The sequence below is a fragment of the Mesocricetus auratus genome, unplaced genomic scaffold (assembly GCF_017639785.1).
Source record: "Mesocricetus auratus isolate SY011 unplaced genomic scaffold, BCM_Maur_2.0 Super-Scaffold_100014, whole genome shotgun sequence".
Lineage (NCBI taxonomy): Eukaryota > Metazoa > Chordata > Mammalia > Rodentia > Cricetidae > Mesocricetus > Mesocricetus auratus.
In genome coordinates, this window is record NW_024429197.1 from 52775177 (window position 1) to 52794587 (window position 19411).

The window sequence follows — 19411 nt, forward strand, 5'->3', positions numbered from 1 at the left end:
CACTAATTTATGCCATTTCTTTTCTTTCATGACCCTGCATCTTACAAGAAACAAAGAGTATCATTAGTACAGGCTGTCCTCTACCTTGCAGACTGCTGTAAAAGTAAAACACAGGAGTATTCTGGTTATGTGAATTTTGTTGAATCTACAAGAAGTGGGTAGAATGTCAATGAGATTTTATTCTAACAATTAGATTTCTAAGAATATTCTATTAGTTCTGTATTTTAAAGAAAAATCATTATTTCCTAGAATACAAAAAAAATTTGAAAACTAAGTGTCTTCAAAGGCAGGTTATCTCTTATGCAGAAAATGAACTTGAATTTTAGATGAAATGGAATATGGTTGTTTATAGCAGTGTGATATGTAAACAACCCACAGTCTACCAATGAATGGAAACATGGATGAAATATGATGTGGTAGGTATATGCAGTGGAGTACTAGTCAGTCTCAAAAAGAAAACAAACTCTGGTACATGCTGTGACATGCATGAAACTTGTCGACATAATGTTAAGCAAATAAGTCAGTCACAAAATAAAATGAATACTACTATCCTCCTTGGATAAAGAGCTTCAGATAGCAAGTTCAGGAGACAGAAAAAATAGAATTGAAGATGCCAGGAACACAGACAAGAGCATAGAGAATTGTTGAGTCAATAAAATTTCAACTTTGCAAAATAATGAATGTTCTGGAGATGAGTGGTTAAGATGTGTACTTAACATCCTGAATAGGGCATTTGGGAGTAGTTAAGAAACTGGAGTGATGACCAATATGACCTCTTTGAAGCAAATGGGGGCATCAATTATGGCAGTTAGGGTCCTCTTATACTGGACCTATTGAAAAGACCCCACAGTGCATCTATGATTTTATTTGTATAACTTCTGGTTGTAGGACACAAAGGAAGTCCTTGACTGGTACAGGAACAGAGCTGAGTGAGAAGTCAAGGAAGAGCTATGAGTATTTCAAGCCCTAAATATGAGGAGGCTAGAACAGATACTATTGCTTAAAGGTCCAACTCGAAGTTCATCATCTCTTGATGGGCTCACAGGGCATCCATCCACCGGGCTCCTCCTCTTTCTTCCCTTTGGTATCCAAGCAGAGTCTCCAGAGTGATGAGCCCAGGATCTATGGGCTCAGAAATTTGTTTTAGCTGTTGGAGAGGTTAGAATTATAGTGTGAAGTCCATCCCAGCCAGCTTCTAGAGAGAGAAAGAAGAAATGTAACCATCATTTACTTTTAGGTTAACGCAATAATAATCCTGCCTCTCTTGGCTGCAGATAAGCACTGTAGTGTTGAATTGAGCCAAGGCTGTGATGTCCTATATCTAGGACATTTTCCTTATCAAGAAGAAATCACTCATGAGAAACAGCTTTCTAAACAAGGTCTAAACAAACTTAAGCTTAATTTCTGGGACTACGATTCCTTAGATTGTTGAAGGAACTTATAATGGCAGCTAGAGTTACCACTTGAGAGAATAAAGTGATAAGAACAAGAGGTAGAAACTGGCTATCCAGTGTAAGTCTAATACACTCTCTCCAAGTAACCAGATTATTTATTAGCTAAAAGCCAGAAATGTCCTTAGCCTCTTGGCATTCTTGTCTTTGCCAAAGGCTAGAAATACCTGAAGTATATGGGGCCTCCGATTCCTCAACTGGGTACTAAATTATTCTAGGGTGACCTCTTGTCGTGGGTGGGGGGCATGTTAAGGTAGAAGTAAATGTCCATTGAGGGAAACTCCTGGCCAAGAGACTAGACTCTCTGGCCAGAATGGAAACCTAACATTCCAGTTGAAGAGAGCCAATGACCTAATTAAGGGACCACCCACCCCTCTGGAAGGCAGGGCTGATTTAATCTATGCTAAAGAGATGGGGGTAATGAGATACTTTTCTCTTGAAGAGTTCCCACCCACCATACTAACATAGTCACTACAAGACAAGCTGCCATTGAGTACTTTCTGAATCTAAGGTGCAACTTTTCCTCTTTCTGTTTTTTCCCCTGCCTCATTATTTTGGATGCTAACCAGAACCCCAACATTCTTTTTCTGGTATGGTGGGCTATCTTACCCTTTCTCTAAAGGCCCTCTTCCTGCCATGTGACTGTCTACTGCCACATGGTGGACCCCAGGCTGGCAATTTAAATTTCATGGTTTTTCTTCTCTATTTTATTCTCCTCCTCCAGGAAGCTGCTGAGATTTACTGTGGTGATGTTTTGTTTGTACAAATAAAGCTTGTCTGAAGATCAGAGGATGGAGCTTGCCAGTAGCTGACAGACAGACAGGAAGTAAGTTGGCTGGGCAGAGAGAGAAATATAGGCAGGAAGTAACAGGGCTGGCTCTCTTTTCAAATGGGAAGTTGGTGAGTTAAAGTGTGGCTGTGGTTTGCTCCTTCGTCTCTTTGACCTTTCAGCTTGTACCCTTATATCTGACGCTGGGATTTTTATTATTAAGACCTAGTAGAACTCAAATTACAATTTATAAGCATGCCTGCCCTGGGGTTGGGGTTGGTGGTCTTTTCAAACACTAATGAAATTGTCCTTGAGCTTCCAAAACAAATGTTTAAAACAAAAGACAATTGGTTGTGACATATGGCTTTAAACTGCATGTATTTTTAACTAATAAGTGTGTCACAATTCATTTGAAATGCTTATACAGGAGTGTCGGGTCATTTATTCTAAAGCACACACATGAGAAAAAAAAACTAGACCACACCTTCTGCTAAGGCAAAAGGAACCAAAGCAAGAAGGTAGTATTCTTGGGATACCATGATAGTTATATGCACCCTCGTAAACTTGAGTTGGGCATTAGAATATGAACAGAGCAACAGCTATGACTGCTAAGTGGTGTGTCCATCTAGGGCAGTATGTCCCCTCCCCACCTGGAGCCTATCACCTGGGTTGCGATACAGCTTCCATCAGCACAGATTTTAGTCTTCTCCCACACTATGCACCCACATGTAGCCACATGGAAGCTACCATGTGTTTGTGGGAGGTAGCCACCATGCCTGCCCATGGCCTAGCCTCTCCTGACAGACGCAGAGCTTCAGAAGGAAGGTTCCAAATTTGCACACCTGGTTGCAGCTGACATCAACAAAAGTACCTCATAACAAGCATCTCTGTGTCCTCAAAGAGTAGTCACAGTGATCACTTTTCATAAAATGTACACAATTTTAACAGCGACTATTAACATTTCCTAAAATGTCTTTCCATCTACTCATAACCTGTGACACCACAAGGAGTGGATATGGGTAATTTGTTTGGCTGGCTTGTGGTAGAGCTGAGAACATCCCAAATAATGGCATACAAGATGTTTCCTTCCTTGCCTCCAAGAACCCATCAACAGTTGCTAAGTCACCATGTGGAGAGAAGGTGTTCAGCGGCACGTACCCTGTTTCATCAAGTGTCTGGTTTCTGGACACTTGGGATGCTTTTCTAAATCAGTATCTGTTAATCTTCCAGGATATGATGCCTCAGGGGAAAACACACAGAAGCCTGTTTCCAACAGGTCACACAAGAGTGGCTCAGAATGGAGGGCTTTCCCAGCTCAGTCCCCTGCTACAGAGTGACTGAGTTGAAGCTATTCCCAAACATCTGAAAACCATTTATGAAAAACAGAGGTTACTACAAATAAAGAAACATTAAGCTGGTGGTTCGTATCTTTAGTTCATGATGTAACTAGACACTAAAATAATAGTGTGTGCTCTAGTGGGGAAATTCATTGCACAGTTATGAGGCATGCTGGCCTACTCCCACCCCTCCCACTACCAAACTGGGAGCAAGTCACTCTACCTCCTAAGACTTCATTTCTCTCCTCTGGAGAGAAGACAGATCCTATGAGTGCTTCTTCAAATGTGGCCTTTGGTTCAGACATGTGTGAATGACCTCTGGGAATGTGGGTAAGGAACACATGCAGACTTCCAGGCCTGCCTAGTTCTATTGAATCAGAATCACTGAGAATGAGTTCCTGGAATATGCAATAAAATGGTAAGATGTTTGCCACCAAGCCTCATAACCTGAGTTTGATCCCCAGAATCAACAAAATATAAGGAAGTCACAGACTTCTGCAAGCCCTCTGACTTACACACACACACACACACACACACACACACACACACACACACAAATTTAACATACAGTAAATGCAAAAGATGTTTCCCAGCTTTTACCTACGCAGCACCAGCCATTAGTGACCTCTAGATTGTACAATGTAGCAGAAATTACTTAGGAGCACTGAAGTTTGTGACTACAAGATTAAGTAAGTCATTAAGTAAGTAAGTAGTGGTTCTTGACATTCAGGTCAAGACTCCAATGGGGATCAAATGACCCTTTCACAGAGGTCTCCAAAGACCATTGGAAAACACAGATATTTATAATAGAGTTCATAACAGTAGCAAGATTGCAGTTATGAAGTAGCAATGAAAACAATTTTATGGCTGGGGGGGTCACCACTTTTAATATGTTAAAAAGGCTACAGAATTAGGAAGGTTGAGAACCACTGCACTTCCTCTAGCTATATGGATCCAAAGCCATGAGGAAAGTGTAAAAGAAGTACGTGGCCCTCTTGCCACCATTCCATTACCCCAAAAGGACAAGGTCTCTGGTTAGATATCATCCCAGAGCAAAATGAAGAGTTCAAACTGACATGTTGTAATCAATAGCGATTCAAAACCATCTACCTGCTCATCTTGCCTCATCTCCGTTATCCACCAAACATACAAAAGAGGCCTACATGTCAATCACACTTTGAAGACTAAATTTTAATACATATGCTATTTTAAGTTTATATTTTTTACATCATGCTAATCCCATATTATCTCATAAAATTGTGTTCAAATATGTATATCAAAATTGGTAAACCAGTAAAATAAATTGTATGCTTCATCTCTCATCACATAGGTTAGGTTGTTTTTACTTAAGTAGAAAATGGAAAGTAAACAATTACTAGAAATGTGAGAACTATCTTAAAGATTAATATAGGGATGGAGCTAAGATCTATTATTGTGTTTGGCCACCACAAAGTCAGCAGTAAGCAAGACTCCATGCTCTGAAAAAAAATTCCAACTCTGTCTGCTGTACAGAGGTTCTCAAATTAAGAAATGGGCCCTACACTTCAACTCAACCTCAGTCCCAGGTTTGACTTTTGTCTTTATTTTGTTTTATAATATTGACAATGCTAGATGGAGGACTCAAGAATTTCAGTATCTGAGAGTGTGCATCAGACCATGAGTCCTTGGGATTTGGAGATGAGTTGGGCTAAGAAAATAGGAATAATGAAAGAAAATAAATAGTGCTGACTTCCCGTTAAACATAGCAGGTTGAACACTATATTTTCTCCATTCTCTCCCAGATGTCTGCTAAAATAACAGTAAATAAATAAAGACGACAAGAGAACTGGAAAGAAGACAACAGCAGACAAAAGATGCCAATAAATTTTTGGAGTAGGAAAACTTGGTGGAGAATTGTTACTGTCTAGTGGAACTATGTCTCTACAGAAGCAGGAGGATAGGAAAACAAGCTCACTTAGCCTATTGGACCGCAGAAGTGTTTTGCACTTGGGGTTACCTGGTGCTATGGAAAGGGGGCTGAAATATGCCCCCAGCTTGGCATATTGGCAGAGGGTCTATATAAGGATCACTGTTAGAAAATAAAACCAAGAAAATATTTTAGAGAGTGTAACCATAGCAGAACACGAAAGGAATAAATACAAGAGAAATGACTATACTAGACAGATATATGTATAGTCCAGGAGAATAGTACCTAATAGGTGTCTCGCAAAAGGCAAGCAAATAAGACATTAGGAAGAAAATTATGAAAAGTCTGTGAGAGTCAACATTCTTCAAGCAATGTGACACAGATTCAATGAAGGCCACAAATAATATAGCACAACTAATGTAAATATCCTGCACCAAGGCCTAGTATCATAAAACATTAGCATGGTGGTCAAAACACTAAGACTGATGGACCAAATCTAGCCCATCATCTTCTGTAAATAAACGATTGAAGTATGGATGTGCTTGCTCATCTGCCTGGTCACCAAGTCTGGGGTTCTGCTACAGTGTCACACATGAGTAGCCAGGTTACAGACAGCATAGGCCACAAACATGAGGCATTTACTATACCACCCTTTGTAGAAAAACTTTGATAGCTTTAGAGCACCAAACATGGAGTAAAATTCTATAAGATCCCAGAGACAGCAACAACAGAGCTATCATCTAGGGGGATGTTAGTGACAGTAGTGCCAGGAAATGAATTATTTTCAACTTAGTGCTGTCTGTCCTGGGAAAGAAACGACAAGTGAGAAAACAGAATAATTTTCCAAATACAAAAATAATTCAAAGTTTGATCTTACACCCATTTCTTCACTGGAGGTTGCACATGGGATCTGACAAAACAAAACACGGGGGCGGGGAGATCTCCCTGCTACAGCTCTGTGGGCAGCTGTGCAGAAAGCAGCCAGGTGTGGAGACCAGGAGGCCTTGAGAGGAGGGAATCCAGCAGAGCAGAGGGTCTCATGTGCCTGGAAAGGGCATCAGGGCTATGTGATAGTTTCCCAGTAATACAGGATGGAAAGTGACAGTTACATAGCAAAGAGCTTCTATTTTAACCAAGGTAATTAGTAACTGAAATGTTAAATTAGGTAGTAAATGAAAAGATGCTAAACATTAATACAAATGGAAACCACCACCCTAAGATATTTATCCACTCCTTTTAGAATGGCTATGATAGCCATTGCCTGTTGGTGAGGATATGCAGAAAATGGCATCACCACACATGGCTGGTGGGAATATATAAAGGCATAGCAGAACCTGGGAATTCTTCAGGGATTAAACATAGTGCTAGGGATGCATATTCACACAATAATGTATATAGCAGAATTATTGATAATATCTAAAAAGTGAGGCAAAATAAATGTCTATCAATAAACAAAATGCTCTGTTTTTAATAGACCGGGTGTTGCTCAGCCATGAAAAGGAATAGTATACCTACACATGCCACAATTTAAGATGAACCTTGAACACAGCATACTAAGTAGAAGAAGGCAATTCAGAAGTATTAGAAAATGCCTCTCAAATGAAAATCCAGATTCAATAAATAAGCTGAACTACAGTGAAAGGAGAGTTATAAGGTGTGGTGGTTTGAATGATAATGGTCCCCATAGGCTCATATATTTGCATACTCAGTCCCCAGTTGATGAACTGCTTGGAAAGAATTAGGGGACCTGGCTTTGTTGGAGGAGGTGTGTCTCTGGGAAAGGGCTCTGAGGCCTCATCTCAATGGCTCTCTTCCTGCTGCCTTTGAACAGGATGTAGAACTCTCAACTACTTCTCCAGCACTATGCCTGCCTGCATGCCACCACATTCCTCTCCATGATGATGATGGATTAACTCTCTGTAACTGTAAGCAAGTCCCCAGTTAAGTACTTTCTTTCATGAGAGCTGTATTGGCCATGGTGTCTCTTCACAACAATAAACTACTAAGACTAGAATACTAAGACATGGGGTAGTATCTAAGGGAAACAGTCCTTTAAAAAATGTTTTGGCTAGCATACAAACAAATGGGTTTCATTTTCTTTCACAAGTATGTATTGATGTGTTTTTCAGGAAGTCTGAGGTCCCAAAAAAGTGTAAAAATGAATTTAGTAATGATCAAATTTATCTGTAAATCTAAAAGAGCCCACTGAGTTATACATTTGAAATGGGTGAATGGTGTGGTGAGTTACACGTCAAGAGTTTTAAAGAAGAAAGATTAAAGATCTGCTAGAAAACAAAATGACCAGATACTCAGAGACTGTAATGACTATAATATACGCATACTGCCTTTGACTTCAGTGTGATAATAACAATGAGAGGATGAAGAGAATGGCTTGCATAGTTCCACAATACTGGAATTTAATAAACTGTATCAAGAAATCACATCAGACTATAATATCTATGAAATAACTAACATTTTTAAAAAACCCAAAGGTTTTAAAATAGTCATGTAATATTAATAATGGCAAAGTATATTTATTACTAGGAATAGAAAATGTCATTTAGTAGAAATAAAAAGTGCAATTTGCTAAGCTGAGATAGTACTCTTTAACACTTGTGTATCAATACCAAAGCTATGAAAAAATAAAGCAAATGAACAAACATACGATCAATGAAGTCTTCATCATCTCTCTGAAGATTTGATACAATAAACATAGAGAAAACCAGAAACCATATAAAATATTGGATCGTTCCATCAGCCAGACTGACTTCATTGATATTTTCTGGCCATCCACAAAATACAGACTGACCAGGGAAGGATATAAAGTTGTAAAATTGTAAATTCTTTCCAAATACATATAGAACATTTGTTAAGACTGGCCATTTCTGAAAAAAGAGTGCATCTTCAACAAATGGTGCTGGTCTAACTGGATGTTGGCATGTAGTAGAAGGGAAATAGTTCTATTTATATATATCACCATGCACAAAACTCAAGTCCAAGTGGATCAAAGACCTCAACATAAATCCAGACACACTAAACCTGATAGAAGAGAAAGCAAAGAATAACCTTGAACACATTGGCAGAGACCACTTCCTGAACAGAACACTAATCATGCAGGCATTAAATCAACAATTTTTTATGTTGGACCTCATGAAACTGAAAAGGTTCTATAAGGCAAAGGATACTGACAAAAAGACACAATGGCAGCTTACAGAATGGAAAACATCTTCACCAACCCTACATCTAACATATATAAAGAACTCAAGAATGTAGACATCAACAAACCAAATAATCCAATTGAAAAATGGGATATAGATCTAAACAAAATTCTCAACAGTGGAATCTCAAATGACCGAGAAACACTTAAATGTTCAACAGCAAGGCATGGTGGCTTAATCCCAACACTAGGGAGGCAAAGACAGGTGGATCTCTATGTGTTCGAGGCCAGTCTGCTCTACAAAGCAAGTTCCAGGACAGCCAGTACTGTACAGAGAAGCCCTGTCATGAAAAAATAAAAAATGTTCAACATCCTTAGCTATCAAGGAAATGCAAATCAAAAAGGCTCTGAGATTCTATCTGACAAGATTCTATCTTGTCAGAATGGCTAAAGTCAAAAACACATGTGACAGCTCATGATAGTGAGGATTTGAAGTAAGGGGAGCCCTCCTCCATTGCTGGTAGGGGTGCAAACTTGTGCAGTCATGTTGGAAATCAATATGGAGGTTATTCATAAAACTGGGAATCAAACTACCTCAAGACCCAGCTATACCACTCCTGGCATATACCCAAATGACGCTCGACCATTCTACAAGGACTCTTGTTCACCTAGTTTATAGCAGCTTTAATCATTAATAATAGCCAGAAATTGGAAACAACCTAGATGTCCATCAGCCAAAGAATGGATTTTTTAAAATGTAGTGGATTTACACAATGGAATATTACTCATCTGTTAAAAACAGTGACACCAGGAAATTTGCTGACAAATGGATAAAACTAGAAAAGATCATCCTAAAGTGAGGTAAGCCAGACCCAGAAAGACAAACATGGTATGTACTCACACACAAGTGGATATTAGTCATAAAATAAAGGACAACTATGCTATAATCCACATACCCCAAAACAGCTAAGTAAGAAGGATGGCTCAAGGGGGAATATATGAAACTCACCGTGAAGAGGAAACAGAATAGACATCACAAAAAATGGGGCAAGGGTCTGAACGAGGGGGTGGGCATGGAAACAGGAGAGTTCCAGTTGGGGAAGGATAGAGAGAGAGAGTACTGGGAGAGACAACTGGAATCTGTGGGATCTCTAGGATGAGCTAGAAACATAGTAAAATGGAAACTTCCAGGACTCTATAAGGATGACCCTCTCTAAGACTCCTAGCAATGGGGGAGACAGAGCCTGAACTGGCCATCTCCTGCAATTAGAGAGGGTGGGACTTCCCATCAGAGAGTTACTCATCTGGAGGGTGGACCTGTTGAATACTGGTTGTCATCTGCTGTGTACTCCAACAGCCTCCAGCACAGGCATGAATGTGCATACATATATGCAATCAAACATCCATACATATAAAAATATGCCTTAATAAAATAGAAAACCTACTGAGCATATTGACCAGGAAAAAAAGGAATCAACATCAGACATGATGCTATGATCTAACTATAATCTCAAGAGTATTATACTTGACAAGAGGATATTATGAATTACTATATTAAGCAACTTATATGAAGTTAGAAAATGTGAAAGACAAAACACCATCACTAACCTGAGATGAAATAGATCATCTAAATGGCATGTTGTCTCAAACTAAATTTCAGTTACAAGTTTTCCCACATAACAAACTCTAGCTCTAGATGGTTTCAAGGATGAATTTCCAAACATATGAGGAAATACTCATACACAAGCTTTTCCAGAACATTGAAAAGCAGAAATCATTTCCTTAATTATTCAATGAGGTCAGAATTACTCTGTTGTCAAAACTAGATAAAAACTTCCTGAATTAAATTTTTTATTTAAAAATGGAAAAATATCATTTGTGGACACAAATATAAAAATACAAACAAAGGTAAATAAATTGAATCAAATAACATTTTCAAGATTTTTTATTATCTTAATTTGTGTAGGTATTTTGCCTGCAAATGCTTATATGGACCACATGCCTGCAGTGTATAAGGAGGCCAGAAGAAGGCATCAAATCCCATAAAACTGGAGTGATGTAAGTGCTGGGAACTGAACTAGGGTCCTCAGCAAAAGAAGAAGGCATCAAATCCCATAAAACTGGAGTGATGTAAATGCTGGGAACTGAACTAGGGTCCTCAGCAAAAGCAGGAAGTGCTCTTAACAGCTGAGCCATCTTTCCAGAACCTAGATACCACCTTAAAAGAAAATGCTAATATTACACTGTTAGTCTTGACTGTCAACTTGTCTGGTTTTTGAGATGCCTAGAGGATGTTGAGTCAAATACTTCAGGTTGCATATGTAAGGGAGTTTCCCGACAGGATTTCTAAGTGGGATGGTGGCTGGAGAGGAAAAACCCACCCTAAATGCAGTCAGCAACACCCAGTAGGTTGGGGATCACATGAAATAAAAGTAGAAAAATAATCCAGCCAGCATGTGCAAGCCCTAGGCTTCCTGAACAAGTGTGGCTGCTGCTATTACATCAGAATCCAGCTCCTTTGGCCCTTCGTGAGTCTACCAGGAATCTTGCAGCCTTTCAGTTCTTCTTGACTTGGTGGCTATGGGACTGACTGCCTCTATAGCATGCAAAGAACAACAGCTGGACTGTTGAGACTCCAACTGTGTAAGCCAATAATCCATTCTAATACATATACACACACAGACTGCGTTCAATCACTAAGATTGCACAAAAAAGTACAATATAAAAATTAGAACTATAGCAATACAGTACCTAGAGCAGTGGTTCTCAGCCTTCCTAATGCTGCAACCCTTTAATACAGTTTCTCATGTAGGAGTGACCCCAACCATAAAATTATCCCCTTTGCTACCTAACAGCCTTATACTACTGTTATGAATAATGATGTAAATATCTGATCGCAGGATATCCAATATGCAGCTCCCAAAGGGATCACAACCCACAGGTTGAGAGCTACTGACCTCAGAAGCATAGTGATGGACCTGTTCACTGGAACACAATGAAGGAATCTGAAAACAGACTCATGCATGTATACATACTGATTTAGATGAAGGTACACAGAGAAACCAATGGAACTGAAAGTCAAACATAGAACCATACTCTGCATTATACATAAAATGTAACTCCAACTGGAACACACACACACAAAAAACCTAAAGCTATTAAACTTCTCTAAGTAAACCCCTGTATGCATCTCTACCTAGACAAATACATCTTAAAAAGGAGCAAAGTCAAAACTCTTCTTTAAAACAATCCCACAAGTCTAATTTCATCAAAATTACATATCCCTGTGATCTTGTGAACTTGATGACATTGAGAACCATCTAGGAGACACACTTCTGGGAGTATCTGTAGGGGCATTTTCAGAGTTGTGTAACTGAGGTATTAATACCCACCCTGAATGTGTTGCTGATCTTCAACCTAATAAGAGAGAAGTGAGCCGAGTACCAATGTTGATCTCATCTCCTCTCTCTCTCTCTCTCTCTCTCTCTCTCTCTCTCTCTCTCTCTCTCTCTCTCTCTCTCTCTCTCTCTCTCTCTCTCTCTCTGCTCCCTTACTATGGACACAGTGTGGGCAGCCATCCCATGCTCCTGTTATCATACCTCTCCTCTGTGACCCAAAATAAAACTCTCTCTTCTTAGGTTGCTTTTGTTGGATATTTTTGTCACACACAAAAAGGGAAAGTTTCTAAACACTATCCAAAGACATTATTTAGAAAAACAAAAAGATTACACCAAAGACTTGGAAGAAAATAAGTTCACATCATACATTTGACAAAAATTCATGGCCAGGATATAAAAAAGAATCCTGTAAATAAACAATAAGAAAACTAACTAATAATGAAAACAAGAATTTGAATAGAAACTTTGCTGAAGTTTCTATTTGTGCAGCATATGGCACCCCAGTGACTACCAACATGACAGTAGTTCCTTAAAATTAGCCACAAGACACAGTCTCTGTAGGACCACTCTCAAAAACTGGCAAAGTTATTATTCCATGTTGCATTTTTCAGGATGCATCTCCAATATCAAGAGATGCCTGACTGCGTACACTTGTAAATAAACTAAGGAGAAAATGCTCAGCATCTTTAATCATCGGGGGACTGTGCATTAAAACCAAGACTGAGTCATCACTATTTGCATGACTAAGAGACCACCAGGTGTTGGCAAGCATACAGAGGAAATGCAACTCCGATGTATCACTGCAAAAGATGGAAAATGTGGTACACAAGTTATTTCCCTTCACCCACAGGCAATGCACCTCCAGATCTCAATGGATGATGAAACCAGAGACAGTACCAACGTGACTTCATGAACATTTGTGTGATATAAGAGATCGATAGAGAAAATAATAACATTAATAATAATAAATGATAACATATTTTAGAAATTATGATTTGTTTATGTCACAACATTTTCATGTAATGTTTTCAGACCACAAGTACCAAAACTACAGAAATCAAAACTGTGGGTAAAGAGGGAAGAGCTACTTTAGAATATTTTTAAACCTTAGTTTCTTAGAAAGTTGGACATTATCTACAATCTGAGTCAACCATTAAGCTACTATCTTTATCAAGAGACAAATGAAAACAAATGTCTCTGTAAGTTTGTATGCACAAATGTTCAGAGAAGCTTCATTTGTAACAACCAAGGAGAGAGGAGACACACACTCTCCATAGGTGTAAGTAGATAGGCAACAAACTGAGACAAAAGTCCTAGAACAAAAGGCAAAACATTAGTACTGCATGCTCCACATGCTACAGCATGAATGGCCTCAAAATAATTATGCTGAGTAAAAACATAAAAAGGCAAATCGTAAGTGATAAGAGTGTATCAGTTCACTAACACAAAATACCATGAAATGTAATGTGTACTAACAAAACACTGTTATTTTCCTGATGATGTTGGCTTCAAATAAGGATAAGAGGTAGGCATTTTCTAAGGCCATGAAAACATTTGGTAAATACAGTGTTATTGGGGGTATGTCTATGTTAACACTTGTCAAGTGGTACATTTTAAACATGAACAGCTTACTGTGTGACAATTATATCTCAGAATATACCAAATAAACAAAAATGCTCCCTGGGGTGCAGCCTCTGAGCTCAGAGGACTCCTTGCTTGGGGAGAGTAGTTGAAATAGGAGCTTTTCTAAAAGCCCTGCATTTGTTTTTAACCATGCAGGGTTGTCATTATCCTGGCAAAAAATGAAAAACAATAAACCAACAGCAATTCACACCATAGAATAAGACACAAGCAAGTTTTCTTCAGGGTCCTAAGTTGAGAATGAATCCAAGAAGCCACAAACTCTTTCTGGCATTCTTGGGACTATGTACTTCACTACTGAACTCCTATGGGCACCATTTGAATACCGCCATTAATGAAAATATCTTTTTGTTTGAATGAACACCACAAAGTGCCATTTTAAAGCAGTAATAATGGGTTGTATTTGTTACCAACACACTGATTGACCATCTTTATCTGTGCAGGATAAGGACTTGGCTATGCAAGTCCTTCTGAGGGAGCAACTTGGATAATGGTATAGAGTTGGGTTCAGTTTATGAAATGAGGTTAATCAGTAAAATAACCATTTTCATGGGAGCCTAAGTAGTGAGCCAAGAGATCTTACAAAATGGGAGAACAACAGTCAGAAGCAAAAAGAAATAACTCCTGAAAGCAGAAAGAAAATGAGAAGAAAGAAACGGTGGATTTCAGAACAATTCTCATGTACACTGAATATTGTTCTATGAACTATTGGTGCAATTTGATTAGGAAGCAGGTCTTGATGGCCTCACTCCTACTGTGGCTACAGTGTACTCAAGAAAGGTCTACTAACACTAGTGGACACTTGTTTCGTGTAGTGAGTGCTTTAATTTTAGAAGTATAAGGACTGGGCAAACTCAAAACAACTATAGATTGATTTCTTGATCTAATATTAAATATCCTCAATTTCTTAGAAAATGTCCACATATGGGTTTTGTTAAAGGACAAGAAACCATAAAGGCAGCTAGTCTAGTTTCTAAAAAGACCCTCTAAGGCATCTGCCTTCTCCCAGGATATACCGGACCCATTGCCCCCTTTCCACTCCTCTCTACCCATGTGGAGAGCACCATTTGGAATTCCAAATCTGTGTTTACAAGCTTCCTCCAGGAGGAGCAGTTGTAATGCAGGGCAAGGAGAACAGGTGTGTGGTATTTGGGAGATCACTTTGCTCTGAATGCCAAGAAAGCCCAGAGTGACTTTGAACAGGTTTGAGGAGGCAAGGTGAGAGAGTATTTGAAACAAACAAAACTAAATAAATAAAATAACACCCACATGTCTAAAAAATTTAATGGGTTATTCAACACCTTTGTTGGATTTAGTATTAGCAAACAATTTATTCAAACCACAAGGATGAAGTAGAATTTCTATCCATCTGACCATTTTAAACAAAATGATAAGAGGCTGTCTTGATTTTGTTTGAAGACCTGCCTGGTATTTTTGATACTTGGCAGTACCTTGGAGAACTCAAGCCAAGGCCCTCAGTATACCAAAGGTACGATGGAAAGTTAAGAGCTCGACCAATGACTAGTAAGACAGAGTCAGTACCCAAAGATTCCTGTCAAGTATCCTGTGCGTATGCTCAAGTCCTCTCCATTGTGTAGACTGGGGGTCATGGTTCTATAAGAACGGCTCCCCTGGGGACAGGACATTTCCTCTCTGTAGTCTTCAGTCTAGCAGCACAGTGCGATAACCTAGGATCGGTAAGTCCAGCTCCTCTAGGAAGCTGATTTGTCCATCGTCACAGGACCCAGGTGGGCTATTCTATTTGGGATCTAAGACTGAGAAACCCGCCATGGATCAAGGCTGGCGGGCACAAAACAAGCTTATAACTAACATCAATTTGTTCTAGTATGTTCTACCACAATCTAACTGAGTGTCTGAAAAGTGCCATCACTAACGGGGCCCCTGCGCCTCAGTCCCAGCCTGCTCTGAGCCTCTCAGGAACATTCTCACCTGATCCTCTCTCTTCAAAAGCATACCTCTACCATGAAAATGACCACTAACACACAGACATGAAAACAAATTTCAAAACATAAGTAAAAGCAAAGGAAGGAAATCCCCCAATTTGGACACGCCTCCATAACCAAAACAGAGGAAGAGAGGATATCTAGCGATAATTCCCTCCAAGAGTATTTGGGCATTTTCCCAGAATTACCAAAGTAATCCTGTGAAAATCACATCTATGTAGGCAAAATTATGAGCAAGCTGCCCAAGTGGCTAGTGCTAATTAAAAGTTACCTGACTCTCAAAAGCAATCCAAAGGCGGTTCACACTTGGACATGACCCTCCCTTAACCTCTACTCTAGTTCCTAAGCAGATGCTCCAGGGTCTTGCACTACTAATACCACTGTGGGTTTTACACTCCCAGGACCCTTCTAAGTAGCCTGATGAATCCCACTTAATGCTTGGCCAGGCAAAACTTGTGGGAGGATTCCGAGTGGGTGTGGCAACCATGAAGGCCACTCCTCCCACTCCCCCCCCCCCCGCCCACGGTGAAGCCCACCTGTTTTTCAGTTAGCACACTGATGCCTCCCTCCCCAGACACAAAGACCTCTGGTGACAAAGTCTGCTGTTCACCGGGTGTTGGCAGAGCTGAAGTGAGAGCACGTGTGCCATCCTCCAAGCCTCTCCCAGCAAAGCAAGAGAGGGGGACTCAGCGAAGTGCTGCACTGCACAGAAGAGGCGGAACGCTGCAGGGAAATGACAGCTCCAGGGCTCGGCCGCTGCCTTTTTGCCCGACTCTGCCCAGCTGGAAGAGAGACCTGGGCGCCAGCTCCAGCAGGGACAGAGCAGGAAGTTTAGCCCAGAGATTGACTCCACCTGCCTGGCACGAGAGGCCAGCACACCCGCGTTAGTTGCAATCTTCTGCCACCTGTCCCATGCTCTCCAGATCACTGAGCCTCACGACAGAGCTTTGCGAAAAGAAGCGCTCCCCGAAGAAGTGACACGCCCGCTCCAGCAGACGCTAAGGGCTAAGGGGGAATACGGGGGGTGCAGGAGGAATGGAGCCGCTCAGGCTGTCCTACCTGTCCCGCAACGCAGAGGAGGCACCAGGTGCCACCCATGAGATAAGCCAGGAACCCCGGAGGCCCGCGCGCCACCAACCGCGGCATCGTCTCTGCGAAGACACTGAGCGGTGGCTGCGGACCCCTGGCTGACAGGCACGGCGCTGGGGCGGGTTGGCGAGTCTCCGCAGTGGCCGTGCAGTCCAGCGGCTTTGAATGGGAGCGCGTGCGCCCGGCTGGGGGCGTTCCGCGTGAGTGAGGCAGTCCCCGCCCGGTGGCTCGGCGACCCCGCCCCAGCACCCTCCCACTCCTCCTTCCAGGGTCCTCCCAAGGCAACCAGGAAAGCTTGGTGCGCCTCCGGGAAAAGTGAGAGGGGCTGCTCGCTGCCTCCTATTTTCTTGATTTTTAAAAGAGGGTCACGGCTGCCCACCTTGCTCGGGTTTGGAGCACCACCCTGCCCGCTTCCGAGAACGAAAGGTTCCCTAGAGTGCTGGCGTTTTCCCTGGAACCAACCCCGGAGAGAGTTCACTTCTCTAGGTTGGTGCTCTGGGGGCCGCTGCTTTGAGGGTTGCGCCAGAACCTTCCAGGCCAGGCGACCCTTAAGAAGCTTGTGACCTCACAGAACTGGACCACGTCTGTCCGCAGGCATCTGTCCCCAGGTCTCTCACAATGATTCTACTATGGAACAGATTTGCTCTGCGGGGTGACACGGGCAAAGGAGAACCAGCTCCTGAGCCCCTGGCACCCACACAGTTGGGTTCAGAAGCTCTGGAGCTGGTGCCAGCACCAGGCAGAGCAGGGAGCCCAAGGGACAGGATCAATGAGATGAACTTTGTTGGTTGTTTCTCTCTCTCTCTCTCTGGTTTATGCCACGTTTTTATTGCACTTCAAGCTTACTCTAAAATAAAATAAACTTTGCGCTCTATTGTGTTCTTTTGTCTCAAGGCCCCAGCTCTCCTCTTCCTGAAAGCTTAGGGCTCCAGAGCCACTGGCCCAAGGCATCTTTAGAAGAAAGCAAGTCCCCACCCTCCCAACGGTCTTCCAGGCCACTCCACCCCTCTCCAACCTTGGCAGCAAAGTTGAAAGAGGCAGGGAGCTGGCCCCACTTCAGTAAACTTGAAGATAAGGGAAGTCAGCCCTGCCCTCCTAAAATCACTTCTGTGAAGTTCCCGTGTGCGCTTACTAGGATGAGCCGAGCAACGAATCACTTCTGTCATACTCCCTAGCACCCATTCACGCGGTCCACATACTCCTGGATTCCTTCCTTTCCGCTGGGCACCATGCTTAAACCTTACAGCCCATCAGCCACTGAGACGAACATGGGTGTGCCCATTGTCTACAAACAGAACGAGGGACAAAGCTGTGGCTAAAATGCTTTAAGGAAACAGATGCTAAATGTTCCAACCTCTTATGTTCAGACTGGCCCTTTGTTTTTGTGGGATAAAGGGGGTGGGTTTTTTTTCAGGTTTGCCTGTTTATTTTTTCAAAATCTGTATTGAGTTCCCAAAGCACAAGAAAAAAGAATGACTTCTGTGGTTTTTACTTTTGGGGATGCTAAGCTCAGAGGTCAAAGTTTCAATAAATTGCCGAGGAGTTTTACATCACTTAAAAAAACAAACAAACAAAGAGGAAAGAGCAAGCTCCATCCCCAGCCACACTCACTGCCTCCCAGAGCACAGCAGCTGTAAAGATGAAACACACCGTGCTAGGATGAGTAAATCATAGACTTAGCACCTAAAGTGCACCAGGCAGCAGTGTTAGACAGCGACACTGAATGAAATCCATAAATAGCCCACAAGGTGCGCATAGATCATCTCATCCTGACACATAAGACTGACACTGACACTTGCTGGCTATGAAGCTGCTGGGGACAGAACCAAGTCCAGGAGAGGACATAGCCCTAGAACTTCAGCCCTCAGGAGGAGCATCTATCTTAAGTGTCTACTCCAAACCCTCACATTTCCTAATCTAGATTCAACAGACACTACATTTTTGGGTGGATAAACTAAAACCCAAGGAGCATAAAGTGGTGTATCAATTCACCCCCATGTAATTAGGAAAGTAATGAGATAATAGACATACACAGAGACATAAAGTTAATTAGTATGGGAATTAAGTGTGGGGCTTTTAAAAGGTAGAAAGCCGGAAAGGAAGGAGAGGACCTAGGAAGATGATGATAATAACTGTGCTTGAGATCCTGGGGTCTTCCAACATTGGATTACTCTGTCTGCAGAACAGAACAGCTATGAGGAAGACGCCGCAGAGAAGGAAAGTATTGTCTCTCCTAGTGTATTGTGGTCCTTCCTCGGAATATTGCCCAGGGTGCATCTCAAGATCCCTGCTTAGGCACCAGAATCAAAGTCCATAGGGATTTTGTTTATTTGTGGTGTTATAGGCTTTCAAATTCCTTTCAAGCCCTATATTACCTCATGGGAAGTTTGAAGAATGACTGAGAAAGGTTTTGTTTGTTTTTCCACCAAACATGGAGTAGCCTGGATGAAACATAGGGTGGATGCTATGAAGCAAAAGCTTTGACAGCTTAATAAAATCACCAGGACAAAGGAAGTCCCAAGATGAAGGAGAGGTGGCAGAAAACTCCCAGATGCCAGCAATGGCTCTTTGTCCCCAGTGCCAACCTTGCAGTGAAGGCTGTGAGGGCTGAGACCCCCTGCCTCAGACTTGCAGCAGGCAAGTGTTTGATGGGCATGTTACTGTTGGAGGAGGAGCCACATCCTGGCTGGGCTGGCTCA

General features: G+C 41.5%; 1 protein-coding gene across 3 annotated transcripts in view; it reads right to left on the bottom strand.

The window, feature by feature from the left end:
• Adamtsl1 (ADAMTS like 1) overlaps positions 1–16880 on the bottom strand; it is an 880796-nt gene extending 863916 nt beyond the window's left edge. For all 3 annotated transcript variants that reach the window (XM_040757202.1, XM_040757201.1, XM_040757200.1), the window contains exon 1: positions 16683–16880. In XM_040757202.1, coding sequence (XP_040613136.1) covers positions 16683–16769 — 87 coding nt within the window. In that variant the 5' untranslated portion in view covers positions 16770–16880. The remainder of the gene's footprint in view (positions 1–16682) is intronic.
• Positions 16881–19411: the final 2531 nt, after the last annotated feature.